The sequence below is a fragment of the Neoarius graeffei genome, chromosome 10 (assembly GCF_027579695.1).
Source record: "Neoarius graeffei isolate fNeoGra1 chromosome 10, fNeoGra1.pri, whole genome shotgun sequence".
NCBI lineage: Eukaryota > Metazoa > Chordata > Actinopteri > Siluriformes > Ariidae > Neoarius > Neoarius graeffei.
In genome coordinates this window covers 93,058,677-93,071,176 of record NC_083578.1, presented here as the reverse complement: position 1 = coordinate 93,071,176, position 12,500 = coordinate 93,058,677, and the positions used below count along the sequence as shown (strand labels likewise).

Here is a 12,500-nt window from a genome sequence, read left to right as displayed (position 1 = left end):
GGCCGCTTTCTCCGCGCGCTGGCAGCACGAGGTGTTCGGGAAGGACGGGGACGAGCTGGAGCGCGCGGCCGCGGCGTCAGTGGCGGCGGCCGCAGCGGCCGCGGCTGCGCACGTGCCCCCGCCGAGGCCGCCCCCGGTGCTGCCGGTGCCGCTGTTCATGGCGAGCGACCGGAGCACGGAGCGCTGCGAGACGCTGCTGGAGGGAGAGAGCATCTCGTGCTTCGTGGTCGGCGGCGAGAAGCGTCTGTGTCTGCCGCAGATCCTCAACACGGTGCTGCGCGACTTCTCCCTGCAGCAGATCAACGCCGTGTGCGACGAGCTGCACATCTACTGCTCGCGCTGCACCGCCGAGCAGCTCGAGATCCTCAAGGTCGTCGGGATCCTGCCGTTCTCCGCGCCGTCCTGCGGCCTCATCACCAAAACGGACGCCGAGCGCCTGTGCAACGCGCTGGTGAGGGCGGGCACGCGCTCCCGGGGCGCCAAGGAGCTCGAGGTGAAGGGCTTCAGGGTGTACCACGAGTGCTTCGGGAAGTGTTCGGGCATCTTCGTGCCGGAGCTCTACACGAGTCCCGGAGCCGAGTGCATCCAGTGCGCGGAGTGCGGCCTCATGCACGCGCCGCACAAGTTCGTCGTGCACGGGCACAAGTCTCTGGAGAACCGGACTTGCCACTGGGGCTTCGACTCGGCCAACTGGAGAGCCTACGTTCTCCTGAGCCCCGAGTATGCCGAGAAGGAGGAGAACGCCAAGCTGGAGGCGCTGCTGCACGAGCTCAAGGAGAGGTTCGACTTCGCCAGCAAGTACAAGAGGAGATCTTCAGGGGTGAGTTAGCAGGTTCTTCATAACGTTCCCAAGCTCTGCTTCCTGACACACCTCATCCAGGTCCATCCGCAGTCTGTAACCTCAGACTCGGGTCTAACTGTGGAGTTCTGAAGGTCTCGCACCTAATGAACCTCTGGGGAACCTCTGCAAAGGTTTAGTCTCGATCCCAAGCCGACGCAAACGACCCATTTCAGAAGTGTTCGCTTACCTGGATCAGGTGTGTGAGATGATGCTTTCACGTTTGACGTGCACGAACTGTGACCTCCTCGAAGCGGGAGTTCTAGATCGGAGTTCCTGAAACCTTTACCTGCCTCAAGTGTGTTCTGGAGCTGGAACACAGAGGTCTTTTGCACAAAGCCATTGAGGAACATCTAGCTCTTTATTTTTAACTTGAGTTCCAATTCCAGACTCACCTGAGTAGGTAAATATGAAGTTACCTGGTTCTGGTGTGTTTTGGACCTGGACCAGTGTGAATGCTTCATCAGCAACATGCAAGTTACACCTGGTCCAGGTCGCTGAGGATGTCTGAAGGCCATGGTGAGATGAATCAGACTGTGGTAGTGGTGTTACTGAGCTTTACATCTTCAGTTGGAGTTTGGTGATCTAGACCTTGATGTTCTTGTGGGTTCTTTCTGGAGATGCTGGCTGGCTATCTCACAGCAGAACAACTGAGTGATGTGAAGCAGTTTCTTTTCTGGGGTGAGACTGACCTGCTCAGGTGTCTGACTGAAACTCGGAAACCTGAGAGCTTTTACATTAGAGTGACTTGCTGTAAAGTGTGTGTGTGTGTGTGTGTGTGTGTAAGACATCCTCTTGAGGTCGTCAGTGTTGACACACACTCTAAAGATGGACTTCCACTCGAGAGGTGGTTAAACATGATATCCTGTGCTCCAGCATGAGTGGTTCACTTGATAGTGTGCACTTCTCATTAAGGGCACTTTAGAGTCAGTAATGGATTAAAGGAGTGAAGATTCTGACTGAGTGTGTGAATTTCTACTTCAGTGGTGCTTCTTAAAATGGCTGACATTCTTCTGAGAACATTAACTGGACCTGGACTGTAGTGTCTGAGATGGAGCCCAGATATATATATATGTGTGTGTGTGTGTGTGCGCGTAAGCCATGACAACTTGATGAGTGTGTGTCTAGATATGATATAACTGAACAATATTACACTCTATTACACCAGGGCCGGGCGAGATCACTGATAATTATGATATAGACACTTAATTTTTAATGATCTAGTTTTAATAATTATCAGGACAAAACAGGTTGAATTTAATCACTTTATTTTGAATTTAAACATCTTACTTTTTTCAGAATCTTCTCATCCTCTGCAGTGTTTTTCACACACACACACACACACACACTCACACACACACTTGGGCGAGTCGCTCAGGAATGTGAGCGTCCTCTAAAGTCTATTTGGTGACTGGTTTCAGTAAATAAGTCTGCAGAAGGAGAATGCTGTGTGAGTGATAGTTAAATAATAATGAACAGAATATACTGTATCACTGAAGGGAGCCGTGTTGTGCTCGAATGATCGGACAAATAACCGAATACATGAACTGAGAGCTTTCACACTGTAAACATACGTTACCATGACAACGTGCAGCGCTTAAGTCCAATCTGTACAATCAGATTTGTAACAGTGTTTTTTTCTCGTCTATCTAACTCCTTATTTAAAGGACATTAACGCTGCGTGTCCGTTTGATGGCTCCATTTTCGTGTCTGTAACAGAAATTAATCAGACATTTTTGTTTTTATTATCAGAAATCGCAGATACGACGTTTAAACGCAGTCTGTGGTTGTCGCTGATAGATAGCATGTGTGATTTACGGAGCAGCTCGAGTGGAGCGAATTCCAGCGGCGTCCAAAATCACAGGAGGCGGACCATTTATGTGCAGCAGTTAACCCCGCCCCTTTCCACCGGCATCCACCAGCAGTACACTGATACACTGTAACACACACGACACTCTGTAACACACACCGACACTCTGTAACACACACCGACACTCTACACCACACACCGACACTCTGTAACACACACCGACACTCTACACCACACACCGACACTCTACACCACACAGCGATACTCTATACCACACACCGACACTCTGTAACACACACCGACACTCTACACCACACACCGACACTCTGTAACACACACCGACACTCTACACCACACACCGACACTCTGTAACACACACCGACACTCTACACCACACACCGACACTCTACACCACACAGCGATACTCTATACCACACACCGACACTCTGTAACACACACCGACACTCTACACCACACACCGACACTCTACACCACACAGCGATACTCTATACCACACACCGACACTCTGTAACACACACCGACACTCTACACCACACAGCGATACTCTATACCACACACCGATACTCTGTAACACACACCGACACTCTGTAACACACACCGACACTCTGTAACACACACCGACACTCTACACCACACACCGACACTCTACACCACACAGCGATACTCTATACCACACACCGACACTCTACACCACACAGCGATACTCTATACCACACACCGACACTCTACACCACACACCGACACTCTGTAACAAACACCGACACCGACACTCTACACCACACAGCGATACTCTATACCACACACCGATACTCTGTAACACACACCGATACTCTGTAACACACACCAACACTCTGTAACACACACCGACACTCTATAACACACACTGATACTCTGTAACACACACCAACACTCTGTAACACACACCGACACTCTGTAACACACACTGATACTCTGTAACACACACCGACACTCTGCAACACACACCGATACTCTGTAACACACACCGACACTCTACACCACACAGCGATACTCTATACCACACACCGACACTCTGTAACACACACCGACACTCTGTAACAAACACCGACACCGACACTCTACACCACACAGCGATACTCTATACCACACACCGATACTCTGTAACACACACCGATACTCTGTAACACACACCGATACTCTGTAACACACACTGATACTCTGTAACACACACCGACACTCTGTAACACACACCGACACTCTGTAACACACACTGATACTCTGTAACACACACTGATACTCTGTAACACACACCGACACTCTGTAACACACACCGACACTCTGTAACACACACTGATACTCTGTAACACACACTGATACTCTGTAACACACACCGACACTCTGTAACACACACCGACACTCTGTAACACACACTGATACTCTGTAACACACACCGACACTCTGTAACACACACTGATACTCTGTAACACACACTGATACTCTGTAACACACACCGACACTCTGTAACACACACTGATACTCTGTAACACACACCGATACTCTGTAACACACACCGATACTCTGTAACACACACCGATACTCTGTAACACACACTGATACTCTGTAACACACACCGACACTCTGCAACACACACCGATACTCTGTAACACACACCGACACTCTGTAACACACACCGACACTCTGTAACACACACCGACACTCTGTAACACACACCGACACTCTGTAACACACACCGATACTCTGTAACACACACCGACACTCTGCAACACACACCGATACTCTGTAACACACACCGACACTCTGTAACACACACCGACACTCTGTAACACACACCGACACTCTGTAACACACACCGACACTCTGTAACACACACTGATACTCTGTAACACACACTGATACTCTGTAACACACGCCGACACTCTGTAACACACACCGATACTCTGTAACACACACCGATACTCTGTAACACACACCGACACTCTGTAACACACACCGACACTCTGTAACACACACCGACACTCTGTAACACACACCGACACTCTGTAACACACACTGATACTCTGTAACACACACCGACACTCTGTAACACACACCGACACTCTGTAACACACACCGACACTCTGTAACACACACCGACACTCTGTAACACACACTGATACTCTGTAACACACACCGATACTCTGTAACACACACCGACACTCTGTAACACACACCGACACTCTGTAACACACACTGACACTCTGTAGCACACACTGATACGATGTATAAACAAGTTTACTGGGTAAATGAAACCTAACCCTCACGCAATGAATTTATAAATCGAGTGAATTCTGACTGAAAGTGTTTCTGAAGTGTTTGAACTCGTGTGTATTCAGCAGGAGGAGTGACTTGAGGCTGAAGTTCCACTGAGCTCTCTCTTGATTGAGGGCCCCCCCCCGTCGTGTTTAAATCCTCAGAATTAAATGCAGGATTAAACAGCCATTCTAACGATCTATAGAGACTTTATATATTTTATAAAAACATGATATTCTGACAGTAGATTTCTGATTTCCTGGAGAAGGCGGAGCAGCCTGAAACATGCAGGAGTCAGTGCGACGGTGCCGAGCGACCCAATCACGGTGGTTGTGTTCTGCATCACTGTGACGTGTCATTACATTTCTGGAGAGCTCAGGCTGCAGCGTAGATTCCATGCAGAAGTATAAACTGGCCTTCAGTGTGTGTGTGTGTGTGTGTATTTGTTTGGGGGTTGGGCAGACTTTAAACCCCTCCCCCCCACACACAAACAGACCTCCTGATTTCACACACACCTCCTAATGGAGCTCCATCACACCCTGTAAACATCCATAAAGATGTTATTTGTCATTACAGACGGCTGTGTGTGTGTCATGACCTCACTTTGATTGACCTGATTACACACACACACACACACACACACACACACACACACACACACACACATATTTAGTGTTAGTATATACTGTTAAAAGTACATAGGACATTTTGTAAGTTAGTTAATTTGTTTTGGACAAAAAATTCCTGAAATATCTTAATGGTAAATTTACACATTTTCAAAGATTCCATAAATTATTTTTGTGTGTGATTGTGTGTGTGTTCGGGGGTGTCCTTTTTCTTTGGGGACAACTGGTAAGAACCCCCCATCACACACACACACACACACACACACACACACACACACACACACACACACACACACACACACCAGGTCATTTGCATGAACTGTTCTACTTGAAAAGAGCTGATGAAGCAGGAATTGGAGCATTGTCCTGGAAACAGAATATGATCCATCAAAGTGGTGCGCGCACACACACACACACACACACACACACACACACACACACACACACACACACACACACACACACACACACACACACACTTTTTCTTTCTGTTCCTTGCCCCAAATCTAAATATGGATGAATAGCACTAGAGAATGTTTACACTCATCCCTCTGTGTGTGTGTGTGTGTGTGTGTGAGAGAGAGAGAGAGAGAGAGAGTCTCAGCAGACCTGGATGTTCTGTGAATAGCTTCATTAGCACTTAGCAGTGGTTCTCGAGTGGCCTGTTCCATCATGAGCCACTTTTGTTCTTCTTAAGGCCTTTCCCATTCAACACGTATACACACACACACACACACACACACACACGGAAAGAGAGAGAAAGATGAAGATTATACCACATTAGCCTCCTCAGAAGCAGGAAGTGGTTGTTTGGAATGGCATCGTTGCCGTGGTTCTGTCAGTGAGCGTGGAAGCAGCTCACAGTCTGAGACTCTCATCAGAAGATCCTCACACTGACGCTCACACAGTCCTCGTCTTATGTCACACTGACATTAAATGACTAAATGTTATGAGTTCTAACAACACAGAGCACAAGTCAGAGTTCTGTGCTGATGTGAGGTTTGTGTCTGTCACAGCGACGTTGGGCTGAAAATCGTACGACGAACAAACAGTGACAGGGAAATTCACACCCTTTCGATAGGCATGTGTATCACAGTGTGAGTAAATTCACAGACTGTGTATAACATTAAGTACAAAATGTGATTTGTATTGGTTGAAAGGACAATGAGAGGTGTGTGTGTGTGTGTGTGTGTGTGTGTGTGTGTGTGTGTGTGTGTGTGTGTGTGTCATACACAAGTTCTGTCTGTCTGAGAGCTATTTAAGGAGAATTTTGAGTTGTTCCTCATGCATGAACAACAGTTTGGCAATGCCTCTGTCTCTCTCTCTCTCTCTCGCTCTCTCTCTCTCTCTGTCTCTCTCTGTCTCTGGGTGTGGTGGTGGTGGTGGTGGTGGTGGTGGTGGTGAAGAAACTTCCTCTTTTCCCCTGTACTTGCTGAAGGAAGGTCACAGACGTTGCTGTGCTATTACTCAGCCTACCTCAAGTGTGTGTGTGTGTGTCTGAGCATGAAACAGGAAGTGGCCTAAAGACAGGATGTTCTGTGCGTCGCTGCTGTCTCGCATTCAGTCTCGCTGTTTCACTTCCCATCATGCTGTGTTTCAGCTTTAATCTCACGTAGCGTCTCTCAGGAGTAAACACGAGTTTACAATCAACAACGTTCACAGTTTTAACACTGTAAAATCCGATCAGAGTGAACTCTAGATCGCGGTGTTCCAGACATAGCATGTGCAGGTTAATATATTCATAAAAATCTGATAATAAGCTCATTAGATATATTATACTGCAGCTGAACAGGTCTGTAGGACACACCCACTTTATCACCTGAGTTACACACAGGAAGTGAACGACACGGTGGTGTTTCCTTCAACTTTTCAATATTCCGTCAATATCCTGTCAGGACTCACAATGTTGTGAAGAATCTGAAAATACACACTTGTGTAATCTTTTATTACACACACACACACACACACACACACACACACACACACACACACACACACACACTTTGTTTCATCCATCATGTAGTATACCATGTCTTCATCCACACCATCGGGAATTACAGGCTAACATTGGGAAAAAAAATTCTAACTTGGAATGCTGATGACGAAACCAGAGGAGCACACAGACAGGAAAATACACTGATAATTATTTGGGAATACTGCAAATGAAGAAATGCAGGAAGCACAGGATGACACTGGGAATTAGGCAATACTGGAAACTACAAAATACGGGAAGCTTGGAAACACCAGAAACTTGGGAATACAATGGAGACTCTGGAAGACCACAAACTAGGGAATACAAAAAGTCTAGAATACAACCGGAACTCTGGAAGACTGGAAATGATCAATCACCGAGGACTGAGAAATATGTCAGGATCTGTAGATGACTGAAAACTGTGGAAGACTAGATTCTGGAACACTGAAGACTCAGGGATACAGGGATATGAACTGGAGAAGAGAAGGAACAATGGAAAACAAGAAACTAGGAAACACTTGGGAACTTGGGAATACGAAAAACAATGAAAGACAGGAGCTAAGAAACATTAACAACTTGGAATTAAAAACATTAAAAATGTGGGAATTTTGTGGGAATTTTGGAAGCTATGTGTTCCTAGCATCGTTGCTCCCTCAGTGTTCTGTTCTCAAGCTGTTTTTTTTATTTCAGATGAATGTAAAGGCATCATGTGTCCATTTCAGAGGTGGCATGCCGATAATAATCCCAGCGTGAGCTGTGATAAAGTGCTGATGATTTTACGGCAGGTTGGGAGCGTGATACAGACACACGGCGGCGCGGGATAAAGGTTCAACCATAAAGCGTGAAATGGTTCCCGCTGTAGTGAGGACAGGAGTGTTATCAGCCCTCAGCCCTGATTTAGTGTGGCAGACAGAAACAGGGTGTGCCAGACGCCAACGCAGGATGTGTGTGCATGGGTGTCTGTGTGTGTGTGTGTGTGTGTGTGTGTGTTTTAGGTGAATTGAGAAAGTCGTGTCCCAGCTTTAGCAATCGTGGTTCTGAGAAAGAGGTGATGAATGAGAACACCACATTCTCCGTCTTGCTGTCACTGCTGTCTCACACACACACACACACACACACACACACACACACACACACACACACACACACACACACAGCTGCTAAACGAGACAAAGCTGCAGCTGAATCAGCATGTTTTACTTCCAGACTTTTCAGGAGCAGAAGTGGAGTTTTCATTTTAAACTTTCCTTCAGCGTTACTGACTTTTCAGCTGACTTGCACTTTTTGAGACAGCGCGGCATTTCTCCAGCGATCCACCCCTACCCTTCAGAAACCCCGTACAACCTCCCCAACGCCCCCCCTTCGGACCACCCCCGCCCTTCAGAAACCCCGTACAACCTCCCCAACGCCCCCCCTTCGGACCACCCCCACCCTTCAGAAACCCCGTACAACCTCCCCAACCCCCACCCTTCAGACCACCCCCACCCTTCAGAAACCCTGTACAACCTTCCCAACCCCCCACCCTTCGGACCACCTCCGCCCTTCAGAAACCCCGTACAACCTCCCCAACCCCCACCCTTTAGACCACCCACGCTCTTCAGAAACCCTGTACAACCTCCCCAACCCCCCCCCTGGACCACCCCTGCCCTTCAGAAACCCTGTACAACCTCCCCAACCCCCCCTTCGGACCACCCCCGCCCTTCGGAAATCCCGTACAACCTCTCTGACCCCCTCTTCGGACCACCCCCACCCTTCAGAAACCCCGTACAACCTCCCCGACCCTCCCTTTGGACCACCCCCGCCCTTCAGAAGCCCCATGCAACCTCCCCGACCCCCCCCCCCCCCCCCCCTTCGGACCACCTACACCCTTCAGAAACCCCGTACAACCTCCCCAACCCCCCACCCTTCGGACCACACCCGCCCTTCAGAAACTCCGTACAAACTCCCCAACCCCCCACCCTTCAGACTACCCCCGCTCTTCAGAAACCCTGTACAACCTCCCAAACCCCCCCCCCCTCGGACCACCCCTGCCCTTCAGAAACCCCGTACAACCTCCCAAACCCCCCACCCTTCAGAAACCCCGTACAACCTCTCCAACCCCCCCTTCGGACCACCCCTGCCCTTCGGAAACCCCATACAACCTCCCGAGCCCTCTCCTCGGACCACCCCCGCCCTTCAGAAACCCTGTACAAGCTCCCCGACTCCCCCCTTCGGACCACCCCCGCCCTTCGGAAACTCTGTACAACCTCCCCGACCCCCCCTTCGGACCACCCCTGCCCTTCAGAAACCCTGTACAACCACGCCCACCCTTTGGAATCCCCGTACAACCTCTCCAACCCCCCCCCCCCCCCCCCCCCCCCCCCCCGGACCACCCCGCCCTTCATAAACCCCGTACAACCTCCCCGACCCCCCCTTCGGACCACCCCCACCCTTCAGAAACCCCATACAACCTCCTCGACCCTCCCTTCGGACTACCCCCGCCCTTCAGAAACCCTGTACAGCCTCCCCAACCCCTTCTTTGGACCACCCCCGCTCTTCAGAAACCCCGTACAAACACCCCCCCCCCCCCAGAAAACCCCTAACCCCCATCCCCAACTCCACCCTCCTTCCCACTGTCTCTGAGGGTTGTGGTATATCTGATGTACAGCTGAGGATGCTGGGAGAGGAAGTGGAATCCCTCAGGGGATATCGGGTATGTCCTGTTTCATATGCAAGCCACATCAAACCCCTCCCTCTTCCCTCCTCCACCCTCTTGCCCTCCACCCACATGGCCTCAAACACTGGAGAAGAACCTGAGACAGGCAGACAGTCTCACACACACACACACACACACACACACACACACTACTCGTTTCTGCAGCAGTCAGGAAAGTCTGTTTTACACATTTATCCACTTTTATTTCCTTTTGTGTTTTTTTTCTCTGCAGCTCTGATTTAGAAAATTAACACACACTGACACACTATCACACATTATCACACACTGACACACTACAGGGGTGTTCACACGGCACATATTTGCATGGATGCTGCACTGATGTATTTTGTTGTGATATATCTTACACTGGTGTAAATTTTGTGGAGCGTTCACACGTCACAAACCTGTTTACTAGAGAGAAGTGTGTTAGCACCGGTGCAGCCCCACTTGCGTTCACACGGCAGTTTTTGCGACCGTGCTATACGATAGTAATAATGCGGAAATTAAATATGCGCATGCGTGAAAATGTACTTCCTTTTCCCGGTTGTCATGGCATCACCAAGCGCCGGGAAAACAACGTGGATGAAGACACCAGTGTTGCCAGATACTGCTGATGTTTTCCAGCCCAAAATATGTTCAAATCCGCCAAAATGCACTTAAAACCGCCCAAACTGGCAACACTGGAAGACACGCAGTTCTGTTGTTGTTGATATTCGCCATTTTGGAAGCGCAAAATACCAGGATGCAAATTATGCAATGCCCGTATGTAATCAACTCTCCTCACGCGTAGCGAGTCTACCCCTGTAGCGTTCAGACGTCCCATTTTATATCGGTGCTGCCCCGCAAACTAGCATTTACTCCGGAGTAAATTTCTTAAACCCCCTCCCGAGCAGGGTTAGATTTGCACCGGTTTAAGCAGCTTTCAGGGGCGACACCGCTATAACTTTGTACCGTGTGAACGCTCTACCGGGGCAGCCCCGGCGCTACACCGGAGTAAAAGTTGCACACTATCACACACTATCACACACACTATCACACACTAACACACACTATCACACACTAACACACACTATTGCACACTAACACACACTAACACACACTATCACACACTAACACACACTAACACACACTAACAGACTATTACACACTAACACACACTAACACACACTATCACACACTAACACACTATCACACACTAACACACACTATCACACACTAACACACACTATTGCACACTAACACACACTATCACACACTAACACACACTATCACACACTAACACACACTATCACACACTAACACACACTATTGCACACTAACACACACTATCACACACTAACACACACTATCACACACTAACACACTATCACACACTAACACACACTATCACACACTAACACACACTATTGCACACTAACACACACTATCACACACTAACACACACTATTGCACACTAACACACACTATCACACACTAACACACACTATCACACACTAACACACTATCACACACTAACACACACTATCACACACTAACACACACTATTGCACACTAACACACACTATCACACACTAACACACACTAACACACACTAACACACTATCACACACTAACACACACTATCGCACACTAACACACACTATTGCACACTAACACACACTATCACACACTAACACACACTAACACACACTATCACACACTAACAGACTATTACACACTAACACACACTAACACACTATCACACACTAACACACACTATTAGACACTAACACACACTAACACACACTATTAGACACTAACACAGACTATTACACACTAACACAGACTATTACACACTAACACACACTGACACACTAACACATTATCACACACTAACACACTAATACACTAACACACATTATCACACACTAATATACTCATACACACTAACACACTAACATACACTAATACGCTAACACACATTTTCACACACTAACACGCTTTCACACTAACACACACACTAACACACTCACACACTAACACACTAACACACATTATCACACAATCACACACTAACACACTTTCACACACTAACACACATTATCACACACTAACACACACTATCACACACTAACACACACTATTACACACTAACACACACTGACACACTAACACACATTGTCACACACTAACACATTATCACACACTAACATACTCATACACACTAACACACACTAACACATTATCACACACTGACACACACTATCACA

At 48.0% G+C, this 12,500-nt stretch overlaps 1 protein-coding gene across 2 annotated transcripts in view; it reads left to right on the top strand.

The window, feature by feature from the left end:
- skia (v-ski avian sarcoma viral oncogene homolog a) overlaps window positions 1–12,500 on the top strand; it is a 78,184-nt gene that overhangs the window by 772 nt on the left and 64,912 nt on the right. For both annotated transcript variants that reach the window (XM_060932671.1, XM_060932672.1), the window contains exon 1: window positions 1–820. This exon is cut by the window's left edge and continues 772 nt beyond it. In XM_060932671.1, the coding sequence (XP_060788654.1) occupies window positions 1–820 (820 nt within the window). The remainder of the gene's footprint in view (window positions 821–12,500) is intronic.